The 20,823-nt window shown below is 34.8% G+C and overlaps 1 protein-coding gene across 1 annotated transcript; it reads right to left on the reverse strand.

Moving 5' to 3' along the window:
• Positions 1 to 1,165: 1,165 nt before the first annotated feature.
• On the reverse strand, positions 1,166 to 4,292 carry LOC139867051 (protein BOBBER 1-like). Its single transcript, XM_071855373.1, has 6 exons — positions 3,755 to 4,292; positions 2,464 to 2,636; positions 2,304 to 2,352; positions 2,048 to 2,214; positions 1,833 to 1,916; positions 1,166 to 1,435 (listed from the first exon to the last, which is right to left on the reverse strand). The coding sequence occupies exons 1-6, from the start codon at positions 4,146 to 4,148 to the stop codon at positions 1,397 to 1,399; spliced, it is 906 nt and encodes a 301-aa protein (XP_071711474.1). The 5' UTR covers positions 4,149 to 4,292; the 3' UTR covers positions 1,166 to 1,396.
• Positions 4,293 to 20,823: the final 16,531 nt, after the last annotated feature.

Here is a 20,823-nt window from a genome sequence, read left to right on the forward strand (position 1 = left end):
GAAAAAAAAAAAATCCACCGGGGACAAAGTCGAAAAACCCGAATTTTTTACACTGAAAAAAAAATCCACCGGAGGCGGCCGCCCCCTGCCCCCACACACTTTCGCCCCTGGTGGGGTCATCGCCCCCCTAACATTTAACTAAGTAATGAAATATGTAGTCTTTTGAGGTTCATGTATGAACATTTGACCTTGTGAAGTAACTTAATCGGAGTTTTGTTAATTACATATGATCAGAAGCGTCATCGAACGGGGACAAGATGGACAACCGACTAGGGTCGAAAATTTAGAAGGACCAAAAAATTTGAATATTATTTTCTCAAATATTCAATTAAATTAAATAAAAGATTAACATTTATCAGAAGTTACTTATCATATACCGACTAAAGTGATGAAGGCTAGCACGGTTAGTATATTTATAAACAATTTACTTATTACATATGACCAATGTAATGAAGGCTATCACAACTTGCATTTATCAACAATTTACTTATATTTTCTGTTTCTCTCGAAAAAGTTTCAACAAAAATCAAATAATCAATTACTCTGTATAAACAAAATAAGTATCGTAAGTTCAAGAAAGTAACTTAGATGTTGTACTAAGATCAAAATAGCAATCGATAATATGTATAAAGTGTTTATAAAATAGACACTATCTGTAAAGTTTTTTGCCACCCAAAACGTACATTCAAGTTCCACCACTACTCTTACAACAAAAGATTGACATTTATTATATTTGAAGAACATGTATGTGGAGACTTCCGATTCGGATGAAATTAAATGAAAGAGGAATGAACCAAAACAGCGTTTTGTTGCCCTATGTGTTATGAGGACATGATAAACGGTAAAAAATGCCATTATTTCTATAAAGTAATCAGCGAATATATGGCTGAGAATCTTCAGGCGATGGGATGGGACTCGAGAATGTAACCAATCAAAGTCTTGACGCAAACTTATGTGGAGAAGGCGTTGTAAACTGGACGGCTTGATGCTTAAAAACCAGATAATGGTATTACAACATTTTCATGAACAAGCAGGCTGCTACTCTCTTAAGGGACGAGGGTAATGTTGATTCGACATATGCATTGTAATTGTATTATGAATGTACAATGTAAATTGTAAATACTTCTTGTATACTACTAGTGTAAAAAAAACGTCATGCTTTTAAAGGAAAAACTACTACTACTGAGTATACCAAAGGGTAAAAAAGTTGCGAACTATATTAACAAACCAAAAATCCAAAGTTAAAGAAAAATACAGACCAGCCAGTTAAAAGCACCAAAAATAAGCAAAAATACAGACCACCCAAGACAAAACCCAAAAGATACAAGTATCAGTAATAAAATTTGGGAGCCTTGTATCGTTGCGCACTGATTACGCACCCTAAGATTGATCCTTCTTAGTTAAACTTAGCCTTTGAAAAGTCCATCTCCGGGTGCTGCAAAGAGTTTAAATTTGGTATCAGTGACAATAAGTACCGAGTAGGTTACATTATATTTAATGTTTATCACTGACATGTGTAATTTTACAAAAAAGGGCAACAAACGGATTGAAAGTTGATTAAAATGTAGCTTTAGTGCTTTACAAGTTACAGTCTCCTACATCATTATGTTTTTCTGAATTTTGAGTAATATTGCTATAACTTTGTCATCATAATTATATTTAAGGAATCAAATATTCTTATATAAGCATGAAGTCATGGAGAAAATATGTAAATGGGAAGATCAAACCGGACGACCTGTTTGACCCAATGTTAAGGTCAACCTGTTTCAACCAGAACCAGTTTGACCCATTTTGTCAGTCCAAGTAACTGCACGTATGAAAAGGGAATTTACCTCAGACATGAACTTTTTCAGAATGTCTTTTTGCTGCATCTCATCACTAGTTGGTTTGCCCATCTGCTTCTGTCGTTGATCGAACTAAAAAACAAAAATAAAAATAAAAAATTCACTAGAAATTCATTATTCTCATATGAACTTGAAAGGAAAAAAAAAGAGAGACCAAACATAAGTACAAAAAATCTTATTATGTGATGGAAATATCTTCATACCATCATCTTTTCAACAGTAGATCTTGTTTCTGGATCCAGGTCACCTAGTTTACTGCTTTCAGGTTCCACTTTCTGAGTATCGATTTCAGGTTCGCCCTTCACCAAACATTTCCACCAATCCATCTGATCCTGTTTCGTTAAAAGGATCGAGATAGCCTTCTTATCCTCTGATAAAGACACAATGAAAGGATCAGTCAAATAAAGCACAAAATAAATAAAACAAACTACAAAAGAATTATGGCTCAAATAAAGATACCTAAGCTCCAGAAAGAATCATCAACCTTGACAGACTTGTACAAGTCCCCCTGTATAGAAAATAACGCTTAGCATTTCATTGTATAATAATCTAATACAAGTATGACAGTATGTACCATATGCTTGACTGATTTTAATTTTAGTTTCACAAACGGACTTACTTGAAGAATTGGGGGCTGACCCTTGAGTCCAACTTTCAAATGGTTCTTCTTAATGTCACATACAATGGCTCTAGACGGGGTACCAGGAGGAACAGGAATGGTTACGTTGACCTCCTGTAAAGACTGGACCCAAGAATAGTTCTCCATGTCCTGCCCATTTCCTTTATTGGGGGCTGATTGTACATTCAAAAAAAGATAAGTATAATATTCATAGCTAAACGGAAAGAGAAAAAAAAAAAAGGAAACTATACAAACCAATGAACCACATATATTGGACAAAATATATAATGTGCAAAAGGAAAGAATAGGTGAATGGGCAAATAATCATGCGTGAACTGTATTGGTGTAGATAGATTTACGGTTGCTCACTCGGAAATAAAAAGTGCTAGGAATTTGACATTCATATTCATAATACGTATTACACATATGCAAAAAACAGGCTAAAAAAACAGAGAAATCAAGAAGTTAGATGGCAGTATAGAAAAATCAGAGATCAAGCTTCCCTCCTTACACCACCCCAAATGTGGGAAAAGTGTATAATATTCCATAATCTATTATAGGCTAGTGAAGATAAAATTCCAAAAAGTAGCGATCACCTGTCACGTGGTAACTAGACTTCATATTCACTACTTCAGATGATCTTAAGCTACAATAGTTGTTCAAATAACTGCATTACTTTGCATAATACTACCTCATACAGTTATGTCTTACACAAAACTAGATTAAAGCAATTTTGACATAGATTCAAAAGCTGGACAGCACTAAAGAAAATATAATTACTATCAAGCATTCGTCAATCTCAAACGACACTTCAGTAAATGTCAATAGCAACATCAAATTATTAAAACCATTGCACACCAAAGTCACCCAATCTCTTCTAATGGCAAGTAGCAATTCTTAATTTTTGGTATAGACAAAATACACTAAAGCAAAACTCAGATGTATGCGACCTAACCGGGTTATCTGCCTCAGACAATGTATCTCTATATTTGCCAAAATTTTATGCTTTCCCTATAAAAACTAAAAACTAAAAAAAAAAAAAAAAAAAAAAAAAAAAAAAAAAGAGCCTGGAGCAGCTAGCAAGCATCATCAATTTTTCACCATGCTATTGTTAGGTTTTGAATTTTGAATAATGCAAATCATCATACAATCCACATTAGTACATAACTGCAATTAAACTGTTTTCTATACAAAATTCATGTTAAAGAACATAAACATTACGATTAATCAATATCAACATATATAATATGCATAACCTAAAATAAAAAACTAACAAACATAAGTCATATACCTCGCAAGCCCTTCTTATCATCATCATTAGTCTTCTCCACCGTCTGATCCATCGTCTCACTAACAGAACTTCCGGTCTGCGACGGTCCAGCCGGTAAAGATACATCATTCACACGCTTAACATCAACCTTTACGCCGGCGCCGGTACTGCCGTTGCTGGGGGAGCGGACGGGTTTCTCTTTACGCTTCCGCTCATCAGAATCGATCTTGTCCTTCACCGAACGAACCAAACCATTAACATCCTTAATCACGGAATCTTTTTTGAAAATATCGGTTTCGCTAGCAACGAATTCGAATGCCTTTTGAAGAAATTGAAGCGGATTAGATGTATCAAGAACAGCATTGAATGGTTTTTTCACAGATTCTGCTTCTTCGTAATCGGAAAGAATCGCCATTGAAAATTGCAAAGTGATTAATTGTTAGGGTTAGGGTTTTGAGAAAGGGGGTTTTATAAATCAGTAAACAAGGAAGATGTGTTGGGATTCATATAGAAGATTCGAGAAGTCTTTCAAATTATCGACTATCGCAGTGTTGGGAAGTTTTGTGATTAATTGATTATTTATTTATTTTTAAATTTTTTTTAAATGATTTCCATAGCCTTAAGGTTATATATATAATCATAATTTTGGATTTTTCTAAAGTTATGAGTTACTACCTCCGTCTCACCACAAGTGTCCACATTTCCATTTTGGAATGTCCCATTTCAAGTGTCCACTTTGTGTTTCAACCAATGAGAAGAGGTTATTCTGGAGAGAGAAGATTTCTGATCGGTGGAGAATGAAGTTAGTAGAATTTTCTAAAACTGTGTGCAAAAAGTAAGTGGACACTTGTAATGGGACGGAGAGAGTATGACTTTCTGACTTTTATAAATTAATAATTTTCAATATAAAACTTCATATGTAATTATATTATACATTATTATATTATTATTATTATATTATATTATATTATACATTTACATTTACATTTACATTTACACATACATGCTAATTGTCGTGGGGTTTGTGATAGTTTTGGCCACCCCACCATATCAAACGACAATCAACCAAAATCAAACCTAAAAAAGACAAAACACCCCCTCCAACTTTTACACACTTACAAAAAATAACCTATACTCCAGGGAGAGTAAACTGTCAATTCCCTAACTTAAAATAAAAAATTCACCCGAACCCTTCGACAGCCCGTATCTTTCTCCTCGCTCCGATTTAAATTTCACCAAACACTCCGTTAAACTCGAAATATTTTCACGAACAAAACGAAACTAACTACATTCGAAACGGACACTTTTTAAAAAACACTAACACAACGACAGCCCGTATCTTCCCGCTAGCCGCGAGTTAAATTTTTCCGACAGCACCGACAGACTCGAAATAATTTTATGAACAAAACGATACTAACTACGTTCGAAATAGACACTTTTTAAAAAACGCTAAACACAACGACAGCCCGTATCTTCCTGCTCCCCGCGAGTTAAATTTTTTCGCCAACACCATCAGGCTCTAAATAATTTTATCAATAAAAAAAACTAACTACGTTTGAACCGAACATATTTTAAAAAACACTAAAGACGACGACACCAACAACGACACATAACACGAGCCGTTTTCCCTTCTGTAAATAAAACTACGTTAAATATGAATACGCGGGCCGAAAGACCCCGCCGCATCGCGCGGGCCGGACCGGACTAGTTTTATTAATAAATAGACACCTAAATTTAATTATGAAAATTAAGTTATAATTTTTTTTCCTTGACAAAAAACTTGGATTAAATTAAAATAATTTTTCACAAAAAGTGAAAAATGAGAGAACAACATATGGCAAGCTGGGCTTACATACTACATCCCACTTGCAAAAACTCATTTAAAAGGCTATCAAACTAAAATCATACATGACATATACACTACACTAAATCTCAATGGGAACATAAAAAATCCACATTTGAACTCTAACATGAACATAGTAGCATCAGTGGAGAGATGATCCATACATGAAACATAAAGTTGACGCATATATTGGCACTCACAAACCATTTGAAGACTTTAAGCTTTAACCTTTCACCCGTAATGACCCAACAAATATATACCACCGTTAAACTCCAAATCGATTATAGCAATCCATATTGCCATGTACATCACACGAACACAAAAATATTTGTGCACAACAATATATTTATGAAATTCAAACCACCCAATGAAGAATCGAAAAGTTTCGAGCCCCACAAAAGCGTATTTAATACGCCCAACTTAACGGAATGTGATCCGATGTATTATTAACTCCCGCTATTAAAACCGATCCCTGCCACAAGTTTAGCCACTCAAAACTTACTCAAACCCGAACAATCCTTTACCTTCCGGACCATCCCAAATACACATCTCATTTGAATAACTTGATCGATGAAACTTGCTCTTGAAAGGACATTTTTTTTTATAAAATTAGTCATATAACCCACATCCACTTCTTCTCTAACCTCTCATTAGAACAAAGTGTAGAGTTGAAATCGCCCAAAACGCAACTTGGACCATTCCACTTAATAATTATCTCAAAAATACAGTGCCATGTTTGTTTCTTTTCAACCACTTAATGCAGAACGTACACATAAAAAGTAAGAATATCAACATAAAAGTAAGAATATCAACATTATTAGGGATATATGAAAGAGAAGTAACTAACCAAACTCGACATTGGAAATGATCCTTAAGCTTGAAGCAATCATCCCTTTGTCTGTATTGCCAAGTTCCCTAGTATTCCATGTGGCAATCTTCATCGCTTAGTTTTAATTGGTTTTTCACTACTATCAAACATTCCCTCTAGAAAGTTCCCAAGTTCTTCCAAATTACTCTCATTTTACTGATTTCTCTTTTGATTAAGAACCTTTCCAATTACTTTCACGGGTCTACGTGGATAAACATCCGACTGAGTCTCCTAATCTTGTTCCGCTTCTTCTTTCTCAGAATTATCGATGGAATCATCCTCTATAACTTCGTTCAATACCCTATTTTTTGCTCGTTTCTCTTGTTTCCTTTTGACCGACTTCTATGTGGGTGGAGTCACCATCACTTCCTTTTTTACAAGAGCTTTAGATTTAAGAGAGTTTTTCTTGTAGATGGCACAAGATGAACGACAATCCAAAGTAGGGCATCGATGTGAGTCTTGCTTTTCATGTGAAAATCTGGCAGCGTGAAAATCTGGCAGCGTGAAAAACGATGGGGCGTTTGGAATTTCTACACCAAACGGTTGATCTTTTCTCCCTGTATCGTTCATGGGCTTACATGAATTATCCTCAAGCCCATTAGTAGCTTTCTCATTGGGCCTACCTACAATAGGTATGCAATTCGCCAAATTGTGGACATAAACAGAAGCTGAACGTACAGGGTGAAATGTCCCGTTCATATTGATTATAAACGTTCCATATTAATTGATTTCGTTGCGAGGTTTTGACCTCTATATGAGACGTTTTTCAAAGACTGCATTCATTTTTAAAACAACCATAACCTTTATTTTATCAATAAAGGTTTTAAAAGCATTACGTAGATTATCAAATAATGATAATCTAAAATATATTGTTTACACATTACCATTACATAATGGTTTACAATAGAAATATATTACATCGATATATGTTTCTTGAATGCAGTTTTTACACAATATCATACAAACATGGACTCCAAATCTTGTCCTTATTTTAGTATGCAACAGCGGAAGCTCTTAGTATTCACCTGAGAATAAACATGCTTTAAACGTTAACAAAAATGTTGGTGAGTTATAGGTTTAACCTATATATATCAAATCGTAACAATAGACCACAAGATTTCATATTTCAATACACATCCCATACATAGAGATAAAAAATCATTCATATGGTGAACACCTGGTAACCGACATTAACAAGATGCATATATAAGAATATCCCCATCATTCCGGGACACCCTTCGGATATGATATAAATTTCGAAGTACTAAAGCATCCGGTACTTTGGATGGGGTTTGTTAGGCCCAATAGATCTATCTTTAGGATTCGCATCAATTAGGGTGTCTGTTCCCTAATTCTTAGATTACCAGACTTAATAAAAAGGGGCATATTCGATTTCGATAATTCAACCATAGAATATAGTTTCACGTACTTGTGTCTATTTTGTAAATCATTTATAAAACCTGCATGTATTCTCATCCCAAAAATATTAGATTTTAAAAGTGGGACTATAACTCACTTTCACAGATATTTCCTTCCTCGGAAATAAGACTTGGCCACGGATCGATTCACGAACCTATACAAATATGTACATATATATCAAAGTATGATCAAAATATAATTACAACCATTTTTATTATGTTTTAAAGATTTGAGTGTATTAAGTCAGCTGTCCTCGTTAATAACCTACAACTAGTTGTCCACAGTTAAATGTACAGAAATAAATCGATATATATTATCTCGAATCAATCCACGACCCAGTGTATACACGTCTCAGGCTAGATCACAACTCAAAGTATATATATTTTTGGAATCAACCTCAACCCTGTATAGCTAACTCCCACATTACTGCATATAGAGTGTCTATGGTTGTTCCAAATAATATATATACATGGGTCGATATGATATGTCAAAACATTTACATACGTGTCTATGGTATCCCAAGATTACATAATATATTAGAATACATGTATAATACAATATAAGTTAGCTAGGATATGATTTGTATAGATTTGTTAAACATTTCCCTTAGCTAAAAAGATCAAAAATATCCAATCTTGTTTTACCCATAACTTCTTCATTTTAAATTCGTTTTGAGTGAATCCAATTGCTATGGTTTCATATTGAACTTAAGTTTATGAATATATACAGAAAAAGTATAAGTTTATAGTCGGAATTACAGGTTACAAGTTATTTTTGTAAAGGTAGTCATTTCAGTCGAAAGAACGACGTCTAGATGACCATTTTGGAAAACATACTTCCACTTTGAGTTTAACCATGATTTTTGGATATAGTTTCATGTTCATAAGAAAAATCATTTTCCCAGAAGAACAACTTTTAAATCAAAGTTTATCATAGTTTTTAATTAACTAACCCAAAACAGCCCGCGGTGTTACTACAACGGCGTATATACGGTTTTACGGTGTTTTTCGTGTTTTTCGGTTTTTAAATCATTAAGTTAGCATATCATATAGATATAGAACATGTGTTTAGTTGATTTTAAAAGTCAAGTTAGAAGGATTAACTTTTGTTTGCGAACAAGTTTAGAATTAACTAAACTATGTTCTAGTGATTACAAGTTTAAACCTTCGAATAAGATAGCTTTATATGTATGAATCGAATGATGTTATGAACATCATTACTACCTCAAGTTTTTTGGATAAAGCTACTGGAAATGAGAAAAATGGATCTAGCTTCAAAGGATCCTTGGATGGTTTGAAAGTTCTTGAAGCAGAATCATGACACGAAAACAAGTTCAAGTAAGATTTTCACTCGAAATAAGATTGTTATAGTTATAGAAATTGAATCAAAGTTTGAATATGAATATTACCTTGAATTAGAAAGATAACCTACTGTAAATAACAAAGGTTCTTTGATCTTAGATGATTACTTGGAATGGATTAGAAAGCTTGGAAGTAGACTTGCAAACTTGGAAGTATTCTTGATTTTTATGAAACTATACTTATAGAATTTATGAAGAACACTTAGAACTTGAAGATGGAACTTGAGAGAGATCAATTAGATGAAGAAAATTGAAGAATGAAAGTGTTTGTAGGTGTTTTTGGTCGTTGATATATGGATTAGATATAAAGGATATGTAATTTTGTTTTCATGTAAATAAGTCATGAATGATTACTAATATTTTTGTAATTTTATGAGATATTTCATGCCAGTTGCCAAATGATGGTTCCCACATGTGTTAGGTGACTCACATGGGCTGCTAAGAGCTGATCATTGGAGTGCATATACCAATAGTACATACATCTAAAAGCTGTGTATTGTACGAGTACGAATACGGGTGCATACGAGTAGAATTGTTGATGAAACTGAATGAGGATGTAATTGTAAGCATTTTTGTTAAGTAGAATTACTTTGATATGTGTCTTGAAGTCTTTCAAAAGTGTAAGAATACATATCAAAACACAACATGTATATACATTCTAATGGAGTCGTTAAGTCTTCGTTAGTCGTTACATGTAAGTGTTGTTTTAAAACCTTTAAGTTAACGATCTCAATTAATGTTGTTAACCCAATGTTTATTATATCAAATTAGATATTAAATTATTATGTTATCATGATATTATGATGTTTGAATATCTCTTAATATGATATATACATTAAAATATTGTTACAACGATAATCGTTACATATAAGTCTCGTTTCGTAATTCTTGAGTTAGTAGTCTTGTTTTTACATATGTAGTTCATTGTTAACACACTTAATGATATATTTAAATATAATTTTATCATGTTAAATATAGTGTATCAATATCTTAATATGATACATATGTATTTAGTAGACGTTATCATAACGATAATCGTTATATATATCATTTCGAGTTTCTTAACTTAGTAATCTCATTTCTTATGTATATCACACATTGTTAATATACTTAGTGAGATACTTACTCATCATAATATCATGTCAACCATATATATATGTCTATATATACCACAACATGTAGTTTTTACAAATTTGTAACGTTCGTGAATCGCCGGTCAACTTGGGTGATCAATTGTCTATATGAAACTTATTTCATTTAATCAAGTCTTAACAAGTTTGATTACTTAACACGCTAGAAACATTTACTCATGTAAATATCAATCTCAATTAATATATATAAACATGGAAAAGTTCGGGTCACTACAGTACCTACCCGTTAAATAAATTTCGTCCCGAAATTTTAAGCTGTTGAAGGTGTTGACGAATCTTCTGGAAATAGATGCGGGTATTTCTTCTTCATCTGATCTTCATGCTCCCAGGTGAACTCGAGTCCTCTACGAGCATTCCATTGAACCTTAACAATTGGTATCTTGTTTTGCTTAAGTCTTTAAACCTCACGATCCATTATTTCGACGGGTTCTTCGATGAATTGAAGTTTTTCGTTGATTTGGATTTCATCTAACGGAACAGTGAGAACTTCTTTAGCAAAACATTTCTTCAAATTCGAGAAGTGGAAAGTGTTATGTACAGCCGCGAGTTGTTGAGGTAACTCAAGTCGGTAAGCTACTGGTCCGACACGATCAATAATCTTGAATGGTCCAATATACCTTGGATTTAATTTCCCTCATTTGCCAAATCGAACAAAGCCTTTCTAAGGTGCAACTTTAAGCATGACCATCTCTCCAATTTCAAATTCTATATCTTTTCTTTTAATGTCGGCGTAGCTCTTTTGTCGACTTTGGGCGGTTTTCAACCGTTGTTGAATTTGGATGATCTTCTCGGTAGTTTCTTGTATTATCTCCGGACCCGTAATCTGTCTATCCCCCACTTCACTCCAAAAAATCAGAGACCTGCACTTTCTACCATAAAGTGCTTCAAACGGCGCCATCTCAATGCTTGAATAGTAGCTGTTGTTGTAGGAAAATTCTGCTAACGGTAGATGTCGATCCCAACTGTTTCCGAAATTAATAACACATGCTCGTAGCATATATTCAAGCATTTGTATCGTCCTTTCGCTCTACCCATCAGTTTGTGGATGATAGGCAGTACTCATGTCTAGACGAGTCCCCAATGCTTGTTGCAACGTCTGCCAGAACCTTGAAACAAATCTACCATCCCTATCAGAGATAATAGAGACGGGTATTCCATGTCTGGAGACAACCTCCTTCAAATATAATCGCGCCAACTTCTCCATTTTGTCATCTTCTCTCATTGGCAGGAAGTGTGCTGACTTGGTGAGACGATCAACTATTACCCAAATAGTATCATAACCACTTGCAGTCCTTGACAATTTAGTAATGAAATCCATGGTAATGTTTTCCCATTTCCATTCCGGGATTTCAGGTTGTTGTAGTAGACCTGATGGTTTCTGATGTTCAGCTTTGACCTTAGAACACGTCAAACATTCTCCTACATATTTAGCAATATCAGATTTCATACCCGGCCACCAAAAGTGTTTCTTGAGATCTTTATACATCTTCCCCGCTCCGGGATGTATTGAATATCTGGTTTTATGTGCTTTCTTAAGTACCATTTCTCTCACATCTCCAAACTTTGGTACCCAAATTCTATCAGCCCTATATCGGGTTCCGTCTTCCCGAATATTAAGATGTTTCTCTGATCCTTTGGGTATCTCATTCTTCAACTTTCCTTCTTTTACAACCCCCTGTTGCGCCTCCTTTATTTGAGTAGTAAGGTTAGTACGAATAATTATATTCATAGCTTTTACCCGTATAGGTTCTCTGTCCTTTCTACTCAAAGCGTCAGCTACCACATTCGCCTTCCCCGGGTGGTATCGAATCTCAAAATCATAATCATTCAACAGTTCAATCCACCTGCGTTGTCTCATATTCAGTTGCTTCTGATTAAATATATGTTGGAGACTTTTGTGGTCGGTATATATAATACTTTTGACCCCATATAAATAATGCCTCCAAGTCTTTAATGCAAAAACAACAGCACCCAATTCCAAATCGTGAGTCGTATAATTTTGCTCGTGAATCTTCAATTGTCTAGACGCATAAGCAATCACCTTCGTTCGTTGCATTAATACACAACCGAGACCTTGCTTTGATGTGTCACAATAAATCACAAAATCATCATTCCCTTTAGGCAATGACAATATAGGTGCCGTAGTTAGCTTTTTCTTCAATAACTGAAACGCTTTCTCTTGTTCATCTTTCCATTCAAATTTCTTCCCTTTATGCGTTAATGCAGTCAAGGGTTTTGCTATTCTGGAAAAGTCTTGGATGAACCTTCTGTAGTAACCAGCTAGTCCTAAAAACTGGCGTATGTGTTTCGGAGTTTTCGGGGTTTCCCACTTTTCAACGGTTTCGATATTTGCCGGGTCCACCTGGATACCTTCTTTGTTCACGATGTGACCTAGGAATTGAACTTCTTCCAACCAAAATGCACACTTTGAAAACTTAGCGTACAGTTTTTCTTTCCTCAATACTTCTAGCACTTTTCTCAAATGTTCTTCGTGCTCTTGATCATTCTTTGAGTAAATAAGTATGTCATCGATGAAAACAATGACAAACTTGTCAAGATATGGCCCACACACTCGGTTCATAAGGTCCATGAACACAGCTGGTGCGTTAGTCAATCCAAACGGCATAACCATAAACTCGTAATAACCATAACGCGTCCTAAAAGCAGTTTTTGGAATATCTCCTCCTTTACTCGCATTTGATGATATCCAGAACGTAAATCGATTTTCGAATAAACCGACGAGCCTTATAGTTGATTAAATAAGTCGTCAATTCTCGGCAGTGGATAACGATTTTTAATGGTAAGTTTATTCAACTCTCTGTAGTCAATACACAACCTAAATGTACCATCCTTCTTCTTGACAAAAAAAACAGGAGCTCCCCATGGTGATGTGCTTGGTCGAATAAAACCACGTTCTAATAGTTCTTGCAGTTGGCTTTGCAGTTCTTTCATCTGGCTCGGTACGAGTCTGTAAGGAGCACGAGCTATTGGTGTAGCTCCTGGTACAAGATCTATTTGAAATTCAACAGATCGATGTGGAGGTAGTCCCGGTAATTCTTTCAGAAATACATCGGGAAATTCTTTTGCGACGGGAACATCATTGATGCTCTTTTCTTCAGTTTGTATTTTCTCGACGTGTGCTAGAACAGCATAGCAACCTTTTCTTATTAGTTTTTGTGCCTTCAAATTACTAATAAGATGTAGCTTCGTGTTGCCCTTTTCTCTGTACACCATTAAGGGTTCTCCTTCTTCTCTTACAATGCGAATTGCATTTTTGTAACATACGATCTCTGCTTTCATCTCCTTCAGCCAGTCCATGCCAACTATTACATCAAAACTCCCTAACTCTACTGGTATCAAATCAATCTTAAATATTTCGCAACCCAGTTTAATTTCTCGATTCCGGCATATATAATCTGCTGAAATTAATTTACCGTTTGATAATTCGAGTAAAATTTACTATCCAACGGCGTCAATGGACAACTTAATTTAGCACAAAAATCTCTACTCATATAGCTTCTATCCGCACCCGAATCAAATAAAACGTAAGCAGATTTATTGCCAATAAGAAACGTACCCGTAACAAGTTTCGGGTCTTCCTGTGCCTCTGCCGCATTAATATTGAAAACTCTTTCGCGGCCTTGTCCATTCGTGTTCTCCTGGTTCGGGAAATTTCTAATAATGTGGCCCGGTTTTTCACATTTGTAACAAACTACATTGGCATAACTTGCTCCGACACTACTTGCTCCGCCATTACTCGTTCCGACACCATTTGTTCCTTTCGTTCTGTTAACCCCTGGTCCGTAGACCTCACACTTCACTGCGCTATGACCATTTCTTTTACACTTGTTGCAAAATTTAGTGCAGAACCCCGAGTGATACTTTTCACACCTTTGGCATAGCTGCTTCTGATTGTTGTTGTTGTTGCGGTTGTTATTATTGTTGGGATGATTGTTGTAGTTATTGTTGTTGTTGTTGTTGTTGTTGTTGTTGTGCCGTTTGTTGTAGTTGCGATTGATGTTGCGATTGTTGGGATAGCTGTTGTTGTATTGGTGACTCTTATCACCGTTTTCCTCCCACTTTCTTTTGACTAGCTTCACGTTGGCCTCTTCGGCCTCCTGTTCTTTAATTCTTCCCTCAATCTGGTTCACTAGTTTGTGAGCCATTCTACATACCTTTTGTATGGAGGCAGGCTCGTGTGAACTTATATCTTCTTGGATTCTCTCCGGTAACCCTTTCACAAACACGTCGATCTTCTCTTCCTCATCTTCGAACGCTCTCGGACACAATAGGCACAATTCTGTGAATCGTCTTTCGTACGAAGTAATATCGAATCCCAGTGTTCGTAACCCCCTAAGTTCTGACTTGAGCTTATTGACCTCGGTTCTGGGATGGTACTTCTCGTTCATCAAGTGCTTGAATGCTGACCACGGTAGCGCGTAAGCAGCATCTTATCCCACTTGCTCTAGATAGGTATTCTACCATGTTAACGCAATACCTGTGAAGGTATGCGTAGCGTACTTAACTTTGTCCTCTTCAGTACACTTACTTATGGCAAACACCGATTCGACTTTCTCGGTCCACCGTTTCAATCCAATTGGTCCTTCGGTTCCATCAAATTCCAAAGGTTTGCAAGCAGTGAATTCTTTGTAGGAGCATCCTACACGATTTCTTGTGCTGTTAGCTGTATTGCTAGATTCAGAGTTATTGTTGGTATGTAGCGCGGCCTGTACTGCGGCTATGTTTGAAGCAAGAAAGGCACGAACTTCCTCTTCGCTCATATTCAAGGTGTGTCGAGTAGTCGGTGCCATTTCCTTCAAAATAGTCAAATGAAACAATTTAATCATACAGAATATTAAGAGTAGTCAATAGTATCTCGTAGCATAATATGAACTCATTTAGAAAAGCTTTTTCTTCATATTAGCGTTTTATAAGTTTAAATTCGGGTACTACCTATCCGTTAAGTTCATACTTAGTAGCTAATATACAATTCAACTACTACAATTCCATATGAAAAACTGATTATAATAATATATCACATAATATTTACATGTTAATAATATATAGTTTCCAACAAAAATGTTAAGCAATCATTTTTAAAGAAAACACGGTCGAAGTCCAGACTCACTAATGCATCCTAACAAACTCGATAAGACACACTAATGCAAATTTTCTGTTTCTCTAAGACCAACGCTCGGATACCAACTGAAATGTCCCGTTCATATTGATTATAAACGTTCCATATTAATTGATTTCGTTGCGAGGTTTTGACCTCTATATGAGACGTTTTTCAAAGACTGCATTCATTTTTAAAACAACCATAACCTTTATTTTATCAATAAAGGTTTTAAAAGCATTACGTAGATTATCAAATAATGATAATCTAAAATATATTGTTTACACATTACCATTACATAATGGTTTACAATAGAAATATATTACATCGACATATGTTTCTTGAATGCAGTTTTTACACAATATCATACAAACATGGACTCCAAATCTTGTCCTTATTTTAGTATGCAACAGCGGAAGCTCTTAGTATTCACATGAGAATAAACATGCTTTAAACGTCAACAAAAATGTTGGTGAGTTATAGGTTTAACCTATATATATCAAATCGTAACAATAGACCACAAGATTTCATATTTCAATACACATCCCATACATAGAGATAAAAATCATTCATATGGTGAACACCTGGTAACCGACATTAACAAGATGCTTATATAAGAATATCCCCATCATTCCGGGATACCCTTCGGATATGATATAAATTTCGAAGTACTAAAGCATCCGGTACTTTGGATGGGGTTTGTTAGGCCCAATAGATCTATCTTTAGGATTCGCGTCAATTAGGGTGTCTGTTCCCTAATTCTTAGATTACCAGACTTAATAAAAAGGGGCATATTCGATTTCGATAATTCAACCATAGAATGTAGTTTCACGTACTTGTGTCTATTTTGTAAATCATTTATAAAACCTGCATGTATTCTCATCCCAAAAATATTAGATTTTAAAAGTGGGACTATAACTCACTTTCACAGATATTTCCTTCCTCGGAAATAAGACTTGGACACGGATCGATTCACGAACCTATACAAATATGTACATATATATCAAAGTATGATCAAAATATAATTACAACCATTTTTATTATATTTTAAAGATTTGAGTGTATTAAGTCAGCTGTCCTCGTTAATAACCTACAACTAGTTGTCCACAGTTAGATGTACAGAAATAAATCGATATATATTATCTCGAATCAATCCACGACCCAGTGTATACACGTCTCAGGCTAGATCACAACTCAAAGTATATATATTTTTGGAATCAACCTCAACCCTGTATAGCTAACTCCAACATTACTGCATATAGAGTGTCTATGGTTGTTCCAAATAATATATATACATGGGTCGATATGATATGTCAAAACATTTACATACGTGTCTATGGTATCCCAAGATTACATAATATACTAGAATACATGTATAATACAATATAAGTTAGCTAGGATATGATTTGTATAGATTTGTTAAACATTTCCCGTAGCTAAAAAGATCAAAAATATTCAATCTTGTTTTACCCATAACTTCTTCATTTTAAATCCGTTTTGAATGAATCCAATTGCTATGGTTTCATATTGAACTTAAGTTTATGAATATATACAGAAAAAGTATAAGTTTGTAGTCGGAATTACAGGTTACAAGTCATTTTTTTAAAGGTAGTCATTTCAGTCGAAAGAACGACGTCTAGATGACCATTTTGGAAAACATACTTCCACTTTGAGTTTAACCATGATTTTTGGATATAGTTTCATGTTAATAAGAAAAATCATTTTCCCAGAAGAACAACTTTTAAATCAAAGTTTATCATAGTTTTTAATTAACTAACCCAAAACAGCCCGCGGTGTTACTACAACGGCGTATATCCGGTTTTACGGTGTTTTTCATGTTTTTCAGTTTTAAATCATTAAGTTAGCATATCATATAGATATATAACATGTGTTTAGTTGATTTTAAAAGTCAAGTTAGAAGGATTAACTTTTGTTTGCGAACAAGTTTAGAATTAACTAAACTATGTTCTAGTGATTACAAGTTTAAACCTTCGAATAAGATAACTTTATATGTATGAATCGAATGATTTTATGAACATCATTACTACCTCAAGTTTTCTGGATAAAGCTACTGGAAATGAAAAAAATGGATCTAGCTTCAAAGGATCCTTGGATGGCTTGAAAGTTCTTGAAGCAGAATCATGACACGAAAACAAGTTCAAGTAAGATTTTCACTCGAAATAAGATTGTTATAGTTGTAGAAATTGTATCAAAGTTTGAATATGAATATTACCTTGAATTAGAAAGATAACCTACTGTAAATAATAAAGGTTCCTTGATCTTAGATGATTACTTAGAATGGATTAGAAAGCTTGGAAGTAGACTTGCAAACTTGGAAGTATTCTTGATTTTTATGAAACTATACTTATGGAATTTATGAAGAACACTTAGAACTTGAAGATGGAACTTGAGAGAGATCAATTAGATGAAGAAAATTGAAGAATGAAAGTGTTTGTAGGTGTTTTTGGTCATTGGTATATGGATTAGATATAAAGGATATGTAATTTTGTTTTCATGTAAATAAGTCATGAATGATTACTAATATTTTTGTAATTTTATGAGATATTTCATGCTAGTTGCCAAATGATGGTTCCCACATGTGTTAGGTGACTCAAATGGGCTGCTAAGAGCTGATCATTGGAGTGTATATACCAATAGTACATACATCTAAAAGCTGTGTATTGTACGAGTACGAATACGGGTGCATACGAGTAGAATTGTTGATGAAACTGAACGAGGATGTAATTGTAAGTATTTTTGTTAAGTAGAAGTACTTTGATATGTGTCTTGAAGTATTTCAAAAGTGTAAGAATACATATCAAAACACAACATGTATATACATTCTAATGGAGTCGTTAAGTCTTCGTTAGTCGTTACATGTAAGTGTTGTTTTGAAACCTTTAAGTTAACGATCTCAATTAATGTTGTTAACCCAATGTTTATTATATCAAATGAGATGTTAAATTATTATGTTATCATGATATTATGATGTATGAATATCTCTTAATATGATATATACATTAAAATATTGTTACAACGATAATCGTTACATATAAGTCTCGTTTCGTAATTCTTGAATTAGTAGTCTTGTTTTTACATATGTAGTTCATTGTTAGCACACTTAATGATATATTTAAAAATAATTTTATCATGTTAAATATAGTGTATCAATATCTTAATATGATACATATGTATTTAGTAGAAGTTATCATAACGATAATCGTTATATATATCATTTCGAGTTTCTTAACTTAGTAATCTCATTTCTTATGTATATCACACATTGTTAATATACTTAGTGAGATACTTACTCATCATAATATCATGTCAACCATATATATATGTCTATATATACCACAACATGTAGTTTTTACAAATTTGTAACGTTCGTGAATCGCCGGTCAACTTGGGTGATCAATTGTCTATATGAAACTTATTTCATTTAATCAAGTCTTAACAAGTTTGATTACTTAACACGCTAGAAACATTTACTCATGTAAATATCAATCTCAATTAATATATATAAACATGGAAAAGTTCGGGTCACTACAGTACCTACCCGTTAAATAAATTTCGTCCCGAAATTTTAAGCTGTTGAAGGTGTTGACGAATCTTCTGGAAATAGATGCGGGTATTTCTTCTTCATCTGATCTTCATGCTCCCAGGTGAACTCGAGTCCTCTACGAGCATTCCATTGAACCTTAACAATTGGTATCTTGTTTTGCTTAAGTCTTTAAACCTCACGATCCATTATTTCGACGGGTTCTTCGATGAATTGAAGTTTTTCGTTGATTTGGATTTCATCTAACGGAATAGTGAGAACTTCTTTAGCAAAACATTTCTTCAAATTCGAGAAGTGGAAAGTGTTATGTACAGCCGCGAGTTGTTGAGGTAACTCAAGTCGGTAAGCTACTGGTCCGACACGATCAATAATCTTGAATGGTCCAATATACCTTGGATTTAATTTCCCTCGTTTGCCAAATCGAACAACGCCTTTCCAAGGTGCAACTTTAAGCATGGCCATCTCTCTAATTTCAAATTCTATATCTTTTCTTTTAATGTCGGCGTAGCTCTTTTGTCGACTTTGGGCGGTTTTCAACCGTTGTTGAATTTGGATGATCTTCTCGGTAGTTTCTTGTATTATCTCCGGACCCGTAATCTGTCTATCCCCACTTCACTCCAACAAATCGGAGACCTACAATTTCTACCATAAAGTGCTTCAAACGGTGCCATCTCAATGCTTGAATGGTAGCTGTTGTTGTAGGAAAATTCTGCTAACGGTAGATGTCGATCCCAACTATTTCCGAAATCAATAACACATGCTCGTAGCATATATTCAAGCGTTTGTATAGTCCTTTCACTCTGCCCATCAGTTTGTGGATGATAGGCAGTACTCATGTCTAGACGAGTCCCCAATGCTTGTTGCAACGTCTGCCAGAACCTTGAAACAAATCTACCATCCCTATCAGAGATAATAGAGACGGGTATTCTATGTCTGGAGACAACCTCCTTCAAATACAATCGCGCCAACTTCTCCATTTTGTCATCTTCTCTCATTGGCAGGAAGTGTACTGACTTGGTGAGACGATTAACTATTACCCAAATAGTATAATAACCACTTGCAGTCCTTGGCAATTTAGTAATGAAATCCATGGTAATGTTTTCCCATTTCCATTCCGGGATTTCAGGTTGTTGTAGTAGACCTGATGGTTTCTGATGTTCAGCTTTGACCTTAGAACACGTCAAACATTCTCCTACATATTTAGCAATATCAGATTTCATACCCGGCCACCAAAAGTGTTTCTTGAGATCTTTATACATCTTTCCCGCTCCGGGATGTATTGAATATCTGGTTTTATGTGCTTCCTTAAGTACCATTTCTCTCACTTCTCCAAACCTTGGTACCCAAATTCTATCAGCCCTATATCGGGTTCCGTCTTCCCGAATATTAAGATGTTTCTCTGATCCTTTGGGTATCTCATTCTTCAACTTTCCTTCTTTTACAACCCCCTGTTGCGCCTCCTTTATTTGAGTAGTAAGGTTAGTACGAATAATTATATTCATAGCTTTTACCCGTATAGGTTCTCTGTCCTTTCTACTTAAAGCGTCAGCTACCACATTCGCCTTCCCCGGGTGGTATCGAATCTCAAAATCATAATCATTCAACAGTTCAATCCACCTGCGTTGTCTCATATTCAGTTGCTTCTGATTAAATATATGTTGGAGACTTTTGTGGTCAGTATATATAATACTTTTGACCCCATATAAATAATGCCTCCAAGTCTTTAATGCAAAAACAACAGCACCCAATTCCAAATCGTGAGTCGTATAAT

Source organism: Rutidosis leptorrhynchoides, chromosome 9 (genome assembly GCF_046630445.1).
Source record: "Rutidosis leptorrhynchoides isolate AG116_Rl617_1_P2 chromosome 9, CSIRO_AGI_Rlap_v1, whole genome shotgun sequence".
Classification (NCBI taxonomy): Eukaryota; Viridiplantae; Streptophyta; class Magnoliopsida; order Asterales; family Asteraceae; genus Rutidosis; species Rutidosis leptorrhynchoides.